Genomic DNA, 13486 nt, shown 5'->3' with positions numbered 1-13486 from the left:
AATCAGGGTCACTTCGAATAATGGCGATGAAATCATCTTCCAATACCTTCCCGTACCGTTCGGCAGTCACTGTGCCATCAAGGCATATCGCACCGGTTATTCCGTGACTGGACATTGCACACCACACAGTCATCGGTGAGGGTGAAGAGACTTCTCGATCGCGAAATGCGGTTCTCAGTCCCCCAAAGGCGCCAATTTTGCTTAGTGACGAATCCATCCAAATTTAAGTTGGCTCTGTCGCTAACCCAACCGTACCATCCGCCTACTGTGTGACTAGGGCCTCCCGTCGGGTAGACAGTTCGCCGGATGCAAGTCTTTCGATTGGACGCCACTTCGGCGACTTGCGCGTCGATGGGGATGAAATGATGATGATTAGGACAACACAACACCCAGTCCCTGAGAGGAGAAAATCTCCGACCCACCCTGGAATCGAACCCGGGGCCTTAGGATTGACATTCTGCCGCGCTGACCACTCAGCTACCAGGGGCGGACATCCACCTACTAATTTCCATCATGCCCCGCGGCTAACCGTGCAGTTTGAACGTCCTAACGCAAACCGTTCAGAATTTTTGATGATTTTATTTCATATAGCTTAACAGTTTTCACCCTGTACAATCCCCATTAATAGAGAAAAGAGACCCTTAGGACAAGGTACGGAGGAGTAAACGGGCGTCGGCTTTCGCACTAAGAAGCCTCTGGTACCAGCCGAGACGCTCTGTCGTCTCTTTGGGTCGACCGCTTCCTTCTTGACGCTGTGTTCGGCCGTGGTTCATCCATTCCTGTCGACATCGTCGAATGATGGCACAGCTCCTATTCAGATGTCGAGCGATTCGCCGATTACTCCACTCAGCATCTTTCAGCCTAACTACACGTCCTCTCTGAAATGCTGACAACTGCGTATATTGTTGACGCGCCTGTCTGCGAGGCGTAGTTACTGTCCAACTGAGTACACGGAATTTAATTCGCAGCCTTTATGCCCTGGTATCCTTGCCAGCAGCGCAGTGAAATTGTGCTGCAGCGTCACACATTCATCCTTCAGCCGCCAAAGTTTACGAAAATGGTTCACATGGCTCTGAGCACTATGGGACTTAACATCTGAGGTCACCAGCCCCCTAGAACTAAGAACTACTTAAACCTAAGGACATCACACACATCCATGTCCGAGGCAGGGTTCGAACCTGCAACCGTAGCGGTCGCGCGGTTCCAAAGTTTACAATTTCGCATTTTCCGTCGATATCTACATGAACATCAATGTTTGACCATTTTCATAAGTCCTTCGTGGTACGCATCTTTTGTTTTTGTCTTAGAGTGCACATTAAGGTGCAAACACCCCACATCAAAATTAAAAAAAAAAAAAAACCTGATGAAGGTATTCGCGGAGAAATACGAAAACGCTGAAAATACATCTTACAGAATCAGCATGGACTTTTTAAAGATTGTAACCTGCAAATATAACTGTGTCCACGCAGAGACCCTGCACCATGCTACGGACTGTCTAACATCTACGTATTTTTAAATCTTGACCTTAGGGACGCCAACGAATAACCACAAGATTACGCAGTAATTTCACTTCAGAACAAATAAGTTAAATGTATAGGTATTATCTTTATGTCTTTTCCCATTCGATAATCTAAAGGAACTTTATTCGATGCTAGTTACAAAGACATGTTATTACGAACTGTTACGAGTTAGCCTTGGTTCTGTATGTTGTTACACTTTTTCTTGATAAAGTAACAAAGTGCTTGTATGGTATGTACACCAAACGCCAAATACAACAAAAATTGCAAATAAAAGAATAAACACACTACTAATTTGTCTTCTCCGCTCGTAAATTGTTGACTCGACAAAAGGTAAAGTCTTATATCTTTTTGGCTGGAATTCTCCTGGGAGTTGTTCAACAGCCTAACTTGAATGGCTTTCTTTCGCGAAGTGTGCATTGTGTCTTAAGAGTATCCGTCTTGTGTAGCTGGCTGTCATGACTGCGACTAGAGTTTTAGTGTTACACTACCGGCCATTACAATTGCTACACCACGAAGATGACGTGCTACAGACGCGAAATTTAACCGACAGGAAGAAGATACTGTGATATGCAAATAATTAGCTTTTCAGAGCATTCACACAAGGTTGACGCCGGTGGCGACACCTACAATGTGCTGACATGAGGAAAGTTTCCAACCGATTTCTCACACACAAACAGCAGTTGACCGGCGTTGCCTGGTGAAACGTTGTTGTGATGCCTCGTGTAAGGAGGAGAAATACGCACCATCACGTTTCCGACTTTGATAAAAGTCGGATTGTGGCCTATCGCGATTCCGGTTTATCGTATCGCGACATTGCTTCTCGTGTTGGTCGAGATACAATGACTATTAGCAGAATATGGAATCGTTGGGTGCAGGAGGGTAATACGGAACGCCGTGCTGGATCCCAACGGCCTCGTATCACTAGCAGTCGAGATGACAGGCGCCGGCCAAGGTGGCTGAGCGGTTCTAGGCGCTTCAGTCCGGAACCGCGCGACCGGTACAGTCGCAGTTTCGAATCCTGCCTCGGGCATGGATGTGTGTGATGTCCTTAGGTTAGTTAGGTTTAAGTAGTTCTAAGTTCTAGGGGACTGATGACCTCAGATGTTAAGTCCCATAGAGCTCAGAGCCATTTGAACCATTTTTTGAGATGACAGGCACCTTATCCGCATGGCTGTAACGGATCGTGCAGCCACGTCTCGATCCCTGAGTCAACAGATGGGGACGTTTGCAAGACAACAACCATTTGCACGAACAGTTCGACGACGTTTGCAGCTCGGAGACTATGGCTGCGGTTACCCTTGACGATGCATCACAGACAGGAGCGCCTGCGATGGTGTACTCAACGACGAACCTCGGTGCACGAATGGCAAAACGTCATTTTTTCGAATGAATCCAGGTTCTGTTTACAGTACCATGATGGTCGCATCCGTGTTTGGCGACATCGCGGTGAACGCACATTGGAAGCGTGTATTCGTCATCGCCATACTGGCGTATCACCCGGCGAGATGGTATGGGGTGCCATTGGTTATACATCTCGGTCACCTCTTGTTCGCATTGACGGAACTTCGAACAGTGGACGTTACATTTCAGATGTGTTACGACCCGTGACTCTACCCTTCATTCGATCCCTGCAAAACCCTACATTTCAGCAGGATAATGCACGACCGCATATTGCAGGTCCTGTACGGGCCTTTCTGGATACAGAAAATGTTCGACTGTTGCCCTGGCCAGCACATTCTCCGGATCTCTCACCAACTGAAAACCTCTGGTCAATGGTGGTCGAGCAACTGGCTCATCACAATACGCCAGTCAGTATTCTTGATGAACTGTGGTATTGTGTTGAAGCTGCATGGGCAGCTGTACCTGTACACGCCATCCAAGCTCTGTTTGACTCAATACTCAGGCGTATCAAGGCCGTTATTACGGCCAGATGCGGTTGTTCTGGGTAATGATTTCTCAGGATCTATGCACCCAAATTGCGTGAAAATGTAATCACATGTCAGTTCTAGTATAATATATTTGTCCAATGAATACCCATTTATCATTTGCATTTCTTCTTGGTGTAGCAATTTTAATGGCCAGTAGTGTATATTTCTGTTTCTGATCTACTGGTGGGGGGAAGGGGGTTGTAATTATTAAACTTACGGTACCTGAGTCAGTGTCGACGGAAAATTATTTACCGTACCGCTACCCAACTTTAGAATGTACGCGGCAGGATTTGCGTTATTAGTAGTGTTAGTGTCATGATTTGCCGTTAAGCGCCGGTACTGGTACGGCGACGTAGGGTTGAAACAAAAGCCTCAGTGTGCATTACGGTTGCAGACAGTCAACATGGGTCTGGACAGCGTGAGCAGTGCTTTGCTCGTGAAGCTATTTTATCGATATAACAGCAATAATGCTGCTGCTCTTCGCGAGTATCGACGCTTTACAAAAATATGGAGAGCTCCTCTTCCGCAACGGCGTTGAAAAAGATGATTCGGATGTTCGAATTAACTGGCGAGTTGGGAATTGCTCCAGCGAGAAGCCGACGCCAATTGCGTCAGAAATTGTAGAAGTAGTTGCCGTTGCCATGGTTGAGCGCAATGTGCAATCTTCAAGCAGTGCAGTCAGCTGAATATCCCATGGTCCAGAGTTCGAAAATTGCTGCGAACAATAATTGTGAAATGATATCCGTAGCCGCGCGGAGTGGCCGCGTGGTTGGAGGCGCCATGACACGGATCGCGTGGCCTCTCCCGCCGGAGGTTCGAGTCCTCCTTCGGGCATCGGTGCGTGTGTTGTTCTTAGCATAAGTAAGTTTAAGTAGTGTGTAAGTCTAGGGACCGGTGACCTCAGCAGTTTGGCCCCTTACGAATTCACACATATCTGAACATTTTTTGATATACTTACAAACTTGAGATTACTCACGAACTTTTGCCACGTGACACCGACATTCGAGAAGACTTCGCTCTTACAAGGATTCAAGTTGACGACATGTGGCCTTGTAAAATTTTGTGGAGTGATAAAGCACTGAGGATCGTCACCGCCAAGAGACGTCAATGAAGTTCCCCTGCATAGTGTGGTGTGGCTTCACGGCACAGTTCGTGATTGGTCCATATTTCTTTGGAGAACTCAGACGCCAACGAGCGAGGACATGCACCATGAACGGCACACGTTTCTGTGATGTGCTGGGCCAGCATGTGACCCCTGCTCTGCAGGAGAGAGCTGCTTTGGATTCAACTGTTTTGATGCATGAAAGAGCTCCATCTCACATTGTTAGTGAGGTCACTCTGTTACTCCGTAACACACTTGGAGAAAACCGAATCATTGTCCGATCGTTTCAAACTGCGTGACCACTAAGATTACCAGATATGAACTCGTGTGTGAGATTTCTGGCGCGTGGTCACCTGAAGGTCGGGGCTTATTAACGGGACACTAACACACGTTAGAAACTGAAGATGAACATAGCGAGGGAGGTTATCAACATTCCATCTGAAATGTTTCGGGCAGCAGTAGAGCAATGTCTAGTGCTGTTACAGACTTCCGTGGATGCAGATGGTCGTCACATTGAGCATCGTTTGTAACCTGGAACGTAAACATCGTACGCAGTTGACAAATGTTACCCTCTCAAATGCAAATTTAAATATGTTTCTTTCAATGGTTTATCCGTTATTTCTCTTCCACATGTCCTTACAAAAGTTTCCTACCAATGAACCGAAGTCTGCCATCTGGTATATCAACGACTGAGTGAATCTATGTGATCATTCTACTTCATATCCTCCTGCCGCCCCCTCCCCCAACAAATTGTTCCACCCAGCCAATGGTGACCGGTTATCTTGTGCGAATGTGCTACAGCACACAATAAATATCGCACTAAAATTTGGCCATTTATCGTAGAATGCGATCCGGAAATCGCACTAAAGTTACGTCATTTCTCTTCTAATGCGTGCTGATATGCAAAATAAAATGGACGAAAACATGTTTTGTAGCACTCTCTCAGAGATAATTAGAAACCAGTATCGAAGGCTGTGCTACGATCAACTCACAGAAAAGATGCAGCTGTCTGTCTTTGTCTGCGCATGCTCTAATGTGATTTCATACCATCTGGCATTACGAGTGCTATGTTGGTCACAGCACCCAGTCAGTATTTTTCTTTGAAATTGGGTGTAACATACTGTGCAAACGTACAGTATGAATGGTTTCAGAAGAGCACCTGCCAAAGTGGCCGTGTGAGTGGTCACGTTCACTGACTGGTAACTCGTACACATGGGTCCGATTCCTACTACTACTAACCTTTTCTCATTTATTTCATTTCTCATAATATTAAACAATTACTTATAAAATTTAAATATGTCCAAACAGTTCAATTTATATACATAAAATTAATATATTCAATTTAGTTACGATTACTACCCTTGTAAGTCAAAAGGCTATATGCACCCAGGAATTTGTATAATTTGGTTCAAGTGGTTCAAATGGCTCTGAGCACTATGGGACATAACATCTGAGGTCATCAGTCCCCTAGAACGTAGAACTACTTAAACGTAACTAACACACATCCATGCCCGAGGCAGGATTCGAGCCTGCGACCGTAGCGGTCGCGCCGTTCCAGATTGAAGCACCTAGAACCGCTCGGCCACAGAGGCTGGCTGTATAATTTGAATGAGCCCAATTTGAGTCAATGATGTCACAATCGCAGGATAATACGTTCACAGTTTTACATTTATGAATATTAACGCAAGATGTCAATCTCTGCAACAGTTTGAAAACTGTCGCTTACATTTGTGCATCTTTGTACATGGTACTCCATTACACGTAGCCATCGCAAAAAGTCTGATGTTACTGTTAATATTGCCTACAAGGTCATTAATATACAACACGGACAGCAAGGATCCCTACCCAATTTCCTTTGGCATGCCAGAAATTATTTCTACATCTGTCGATGACTGTCCATCCGGGCCATGCTGATGTTCTCTGAATCGTCCCACTTTTAGTATATGCGACGCTTGACGTGGTGTAAAGAGCGACGCCATGGACAGTGGATGACTGGAAACGACTGACTCAGAATTAGGAATTATTCTTTATCCTGTTGCAATCTGACGGAAGGGTTTGGTTTTGTCGAATGCCTGGAAAACGCTGCCTGCCGTCATGTGTAGTGCCGAGGCTGAAATACGGAGGAGGTGATGTTACGGAATGGGGATGTTGTACGTGGTTAGGGTGTGGTACTTCATTGCGCTTAAGGAAGCAGTAAATGAAGGCAAATATAAATACATTTTACAGCATCGTATACTGCGTACAGTAGAAGAGCAATTTGGAGACAACCAGAGAATTCACCCTGTCTTAGAGCAGCGTCTGTGAGCAATGATTTATAGACAGTATCATTCCTGAAATGGCCTGCTCCAGTCCGCTCCCCCCCTCCCCCAGAATCCAGACCTAAACCAATGGAGCACCTTTGTGATGAGTCAGAACGCCGACATCACTCCAGACCCCAGCGTCCAACATCACTACCTTCTCTGGTTTCGGCTTTTGAGAAAGAATGGAACATAAGAACATAAAGTGAAGCTGAAGTACTTCTTAATGGACATTAACTTGGTTTCAGGAAAATCAATGTATTCAGATCTTGCGCTTAGTAATCAAAGTAGAACCAGAATAGCTTAATGGGCGAGACAGAGGAGGATATCACACCAATCGAAGGAATCAACTTCCTATAGAATGTACGACTATGTTCCTAATTCACAACTGAATAAGCTGATGTAAGGGCGTCGTAGTTCATCTGAATGCCCTTCCAACATTATGCATGCTCTAAGCTGTGTGACCAGTTCCTCGACCACTGAAAAAAAAAGTGTTCGATGCATTGCCAGCCGTTATGTAGCAGCTGTAGCTGTGCTTGTTCAGCGAGAAATTCTGCTTAGTTGAGCGAGACTTATATTGCTTCGTTTCGTCCCGCACACCATTTCATTCCAACGGAAACTCTCATTCCAGTGCACACTCACAGCAATGTGAAGCTTTCTTTCTGGAGCCAAAGTTTGGCTCGTAACATTTCTGGATATTCACCTTGCTGAAATCTGATTCGGTTGTCATGCATGACTGTGCTTACTTCTTATTTAAGATAAGCAGTCATATATTCGAAGCTTGCTATCCGAACTGCTGGCGTGGATGTTATACCAGGTGACAGATAAATTTCATAGAACAAGCAGCACGTGAACACTGAACCACTGCATTTGTAGTGCTACAATTCCATAGCCAGCACGTCACGCTTTTATTGTGGTGTAAACAGATATAAAATATTATAACTTTTAACAAGTTCTCATGTCCCATGGTTCAAATGACTCCGAGTACTATGGGACTGAACTGCTGAGGTCATCAGTCCCCTAGAACTTAGAACTACTTAAACCTAACTAACCTAAGGACATCACACACATCCATGCCCGAGGCAGGATTCGAACCTGCGACCGTAGTGGTCGCAGACTGTAGCGCCTAGAACCGCTCGGCCACCCCTTCCCCCAAATTAAGTGTCTGCAAAACTGCTTGCTCCAATAATGGAATAGGCTTATAGCTACTTTATAACTGGCACGGTGCTAGAAGTACCTAACTCGTCAAATCTTGTTATTTCTTTTCCATTGCACCATTTCAATCACTTTTCTAGGAGTCAGTTCTGCTCTTTATATAGATGTTGGCTGATACGAAGTACATGGCACTTCCACATTTAATAAAGATATACGAGGGTAATCCCAAAAGTAAGGTCTCCTATTTTTTATAAGTACATAGACTTGTTTATTTCTACAATGGTTTACATCAGTTTACAGCTTGAACATTTAGCTATTTTTCAACGTAATCACCATTCCTGTCGATATATTTTTATAGACGCTGTGGCAGTTTTTGTATGCCCATGTCATACCAGCTCGCCGCCATCCTGTTCAGAAAGTTATGAACCACTTCTTTCACCTCGTCGTCTGAGCTGAATCGCTTTCCGGCTAAATGTTCTTTTAAGCTAGGGAACAGGTGAAAGTCACTGGGTGACAAGTCAAGACTATAGGGTGGGTGGGTGATTATATTCCACTGAAACTGTTGCAGGAGAGCAACGGTTTGCGAGCTTTGTCATGGAGCATGTGTACGCTCTTGCTCAACGTTCCTCTTCTCCGGTTCTGAATTGCCCGTTTGAGTTCTTTCAGGGTCTCATAGTACCTGTCAGCGTTAATTGTGGTCCCAGTGATTCAGCTCCGACGACGAGGTGAAAGAAAAGGTTCATAACATTCTGAACAGCATGGCGGCGAGCTGGTATGACATGGGCACACAAAAACTGCCACAGCGTCTACAAAAATGCATCTACAGAAATGGTGATTATGTCGAAAAATAGCTAAATGATGTTCAAGCTGTGGACTGATGTAAACCCTTGTAGAAATAAACAGGTCTATGTACCTATAAATAAAATAGGAGATCTTACTTTTAGGATTACCCTCGTAAATGAGCCATAGCCAAATGCATTTGCATATGACACTCTCGCAACACAGTACTGCATACTTTCCGTATAATCTGAAGTTTTGTACGCTCCCTCCCTGTGACTTTTGAATATCACAGCTACAACATTCCGAGTGTTAATGTAAAAGTTGATTTTCTTAAAATATTTGACAATTTATCGACGACCATTTGCCCATGTTACCCGAACTGATTAACAAAACTGAATTTAATAACTACTATAAAGAATAAAATCTGGAGGTAGTAACGACTTAAGAGCAATAAGCTGAGCAAAACTTTCTAAATCTGGAGAAAGAGGTGGGAAACTGAGGAGTGCTCTCATAGACTGGTGATTGTTCTCGCGACTGCACTAAGTAAGTGGACACCAACAATTTTTCCAACGTTGGTAACGATAGAAGTACACAGCAACCACTGGCGTTTAAGATGCTTCAATATGTATGTTGTATAAGTGGAAACTAAATACGTCATTGCGTTATAGGTACGTCAGAAACCGAGCTCTGGCAATTACGAGACGTGTTCCATCAGTAATCCAATACATTTTGCATCTGAAAGCTGGTTTGTTTCATTCAGGATTCGAATACACCATGTTATTTCCCTCTCTTTTGGCTACAAAACCACATTCTTCAACAAAATCTCCGTTGAATGCGACGGCATTATACCACCTTACTGCGAGGGCCTGTATGCTCGCATGGTACCACTCCATTGGTCGACATCGGAGCCGACGTCTTGCTGCACCAATAACCTCCCCATCATCCACGTACTGCTTCCCGTGGAGTACATCCTTCATTGGGCAAAACAAACGGAGGTCGGAAGGTGCGATATCTGGACTGTAGGGTGGAAGAGGAAGAACAGCCCAATGAAGTTTTGTGAGCTCCTCTCGGGTGCACAGACTTGTATGAGACCATGCGTTGTCATGAAGAAGGAGAATTTCGTTTGCATTTTTGCGGCATCGTTGCGACGTGAAGGAGGACACCACACAGAACAACCCTTCACAGTCCCAGAAGACCGCCGCTATGACTCTACCGGCTGAGGGTGCGGCTCTGAGCTTTTTCTTCCGAGGAGTGGTGGTGTGGCGCCAGCCCATGTACTGCCGTTTGGCTTCCCGTTCGAATGATGAATCCATGTTTCATCGCCTGTGACGACGTTCGACAAAAAATGGTCACGATCAGTCTCGTAACACGCAAGCAATTCCGCACAGACGGTCCTGCGTTGCTCTTTCTTGTCTTCTGTTACACGGCGAGAAACCCAGACGGCACATACCTTTGAGTACCCCAACTGGTGGATGAGTGTGTCAACACTGCCAACAGAGACGTCCACTTGTGCAGCGAGGTGCTTGATTGTCATCCGGCGATCACCTTGAATGAGAGTGTCCGCACGTTCCTACATTGCAGGAGGTAAAGTTGTGTGCGCGTGGCCGGCATGCCGGAAATCGGACAGGTTTGCGCGGCCTGTCCGACTCACCCTGTGTTTGTTCACAGCCAGGTCACTGCAGGCATTCTGCAAGCACCTATGAAGATCTGTGATGCTCTGGTTTTCCGTCAAAGAAACTCAATGACGACTCTCTGCTTGGAATGCACCACCGTTACAGACGCCATCTGGAAGGCTACGTAAAGCGCCGCCACCTTTCGGAACTTCATGGAACTATAGGAGCTGAAGCGAGAATATTCCATGGCATCTCAGAAAAAAATCCGCATTTTTCAATTGAAAATGACCGAGAAAAAATGTATTGCACTGCTTATTGCATGTCCCTCGTTCATGTTATATTAGGGTCATTATATGATTTTGTATAGCCCTTATAAACTGTGACTACATTTAGATATGTGGTAAATTATAACGAGTGACAACTGTAAGACTCACGACATTGTACAGCTCCACTATGCTGACGGTATCAGGATCCACCATATGCACTCCCATACGAGGCACCAAGTCCAGACCAAGTTTCCTGCAACAAATACAGAGCCGATGAAAGATTATTCAGCAGCGATTGCCAGAGAAACACAATCTGGATACCAGTAGGTAAGATGTAATCAGGTATCAGTTTCTCTTCCTGTAGCTATTTGTTTCTAATTATAACTAAATCAAAAACTGTTAAAAGAAAGTTATAAACTAAAATGGTGACACGGTCGGGCGAAAGACAAGTCTATAAATAAACATTTTCTCATGATATGCACGAAAGATGCTAAAATATATGGTTGTGAATTGTCTTGTTGGAATATATTACGTTAGTTTGGTGAAGCAAAGTTTTAAATCTGGAGGTTCGAACTTTCCTAAGGTAATGGATGCTGATGAAAATTATCAGACTTTGTACCAGCCGCGTGATAAACAATGTCGACGTTTTCGTGCAGCATAGCACCCCAAAAAGGATGCTAGATATGATCCTGAAACAACAAAGTTTACATCTGTAGTGTGCGAATTGCGTTGCAGTTACCTTAAAAATTATCACTCGGTTTCAATGATATCCGCTTTGTTATTGAGCACGTTTTAGAACGTGATGCTGAACGAATGAGATATACGAACTCTGGGTGTGATTCCGGCATCGTTGTCAATTTAACCTATAACAAACAGCAGATGTTCCTCGACATATATGGTAAGCTGCAGAGCGCAATGCCATAAAATTTAGTCAATATCGGGAACCGCGAGGCTGCTTCGATCGCAGGTTCGAATCCTGCCTCGGGCATGGATGTGTGTGATGTCCTTAGGTTAGTTAGGTTTAAGTAGTTCTAAGTTCTAGGGGACTGATGACCTCAGATGTTAAGTCCCATAGTGCTCAGAGCCATTTTTTAGTCAATACATTCCAAGACCGCTATACTCCAACCGTCCTTCCTTCTTCCTTATCTTATTAGAATAACTACGATACTGCAATGCCTGTGTTATTCTGATTTACGATGCAAAGTTGCATGCATGTCCGAAGTAACAGGTATTGCGACGACTACAGCCGTTATAAAATACATTAAAGGCATTCGCAGCTGATGGTTGTCCATATTCGCAATTGCGAATACATTTGGTGTATTTCATAACGGCTGTAGTCGCCGCAGTGCCTATTCCTTTGGACATGCATGCATGTCCAAAGGAACTTTGCATCGTAAATCGAAATAACACAGGCCCTGCAATATCGTATTTATCCACTGACACCGGGCAAGCGACGTTCAAGTAAAATGTCTCTTGACGACGTATGAAAGTTTGGGTCTGGCCGTGAGTTGTGACGGATAGCCAAATGGTAAGACAACCGCTGGCGATAAGTGGGAAATCCGGGTTCGAGTCGCGACTAGACACAAATTTTCACTGACGTCATTCCATTCTACAGCTGATGATTCGCAATTGCGAATACGTTTAATGTATCAGAATGACGTTCGACAACAACGAGATAAGTAGATACGGGTGTCTGTTAGAAATAGAATGTAGGAAGGGAAGCCATGGTCTTCCCAACGAACAGTGAGCAAGGAAACCAAAGGAATATCTAAATCCTAATGACCGGTTATCGCCTGTTACCTCGTATTTCGTAGTACTTCCTTCTCGTTGTGTAGCACATAATAGTCCTGCCATAGTCTCACAGAAGGGCGGATACATCGTCGATTAAAATCGTATAGAATAAGAACCATGGACCTTGCCGTTGGTGGGGAGGCTTGCGTGCCTCAGCGATACAGATGGCCGTACCGTAGGTGCAACCACAACGGAGGGGTATCTGTTGAGAGGCCAGACAAACATGTGGTTCCTGAAGAGGGGCAGCAGCCTTTTCAGTAGTTGCAGGGGCAACAGTCTGGATGATTGACTGATCTGGCCTTGTAACATTAACCAAAACGGCCTTGCTGTGCTGGTACTGCGAACGGCTGAAAGCAAGGGGAAACTACAGCCGTAATTTTTCCCGAGGACATGCAGCTCTACTGTATGATTAAATGATGATGGCGTCCTCTTGGGTAAAATATTCCGGAGGTAAAATAGTCCCCCATTCGGATCTCCGGGCGGGGACTACTCAAGAGGACGTCGTTATCAGGAGAAAGAAAACTGGCGTTCTACGGATCGGAGCGTGGAATGTCAGATCACTTAATCGGGCAGGTAGGTTAGAAAATTTAAAAAGGGAGATGGATAGGTTAAAGTTAGATATTGTGGGAATTAGTGAAGTTCGGTGGCAGGAGGAACAAGACTTTTGGTCAGGTGATTACAGGGTTATAAATACAAAATCAAATAGGGGTAATGCAGGAGTAGGTTTAATAATGAATAAAAAAATAGGAGTGCGGGTTAGCTACTACAAACAGCATAGTGAACGCATTATTGTGGCCAAGATAGACACAAAGCCCATGCCTACTACAGTAGTACAAGTTTATATGCCAACTAGCTCTGCAGATGATGAAGAAATAGATGAAATGTATGACGAGATAAAAGAAATTATTCAGGTAGTGAAGGGAGACGAAAATTTAATAGTCATGGGTGACTGGAATTCGTCAGTAGGAAAAGGGAGAGAAGGAAACATAGTAGGTGAATATGGATTGGGGCTAAGAAATGAAAGAGGAAGCCGT

The 13486-nt window shown here is 44.7% G+C and overlaps 1 protein-coding gene across 1 annotated transcript in view; it reads right to left on the bottom strand.

Moving 5' to 3' along the window:
- Nucleotides 1-13486, bottom strand: part of LOC126183543 (dedicator of cytokinesis protein 3) — a 1039887-nt gene that overhangs the window by 178859 nt on the left and 847542 nt on the right. Inside the window, exon 7 of the mRNA XM_049925613.1 lies at nucleotides 10830-10914. Coding sequence (XP_049781570.1) covers nucleotides 10830-10914 — 85 coding nt within the window. The remainder of the gene's footprint in view (nucleotides 1-10829; nucleotides 10915-13486) is intronic.

Source organism: Schistocerca cancellata, chromosome 4 (assembly GCF_023864275.1).
Source record: "Schistocerca cancellata isolate TAMUIC-IGC-003103 chromosome 4, iqSchCanc2.1, whole genome shotgun sequence".
NCBI lineage: Eukaryota > Metazoa > Arthropoda > Insecta > Orthoptera > Acrididae > Schistocerca > Schistocerca cancellata.
The sequence above is the reverse complement of the archived record's forward strand: the minus strand, read 5'-3'. Positions and strand labels throughout refer to the sequence as shown.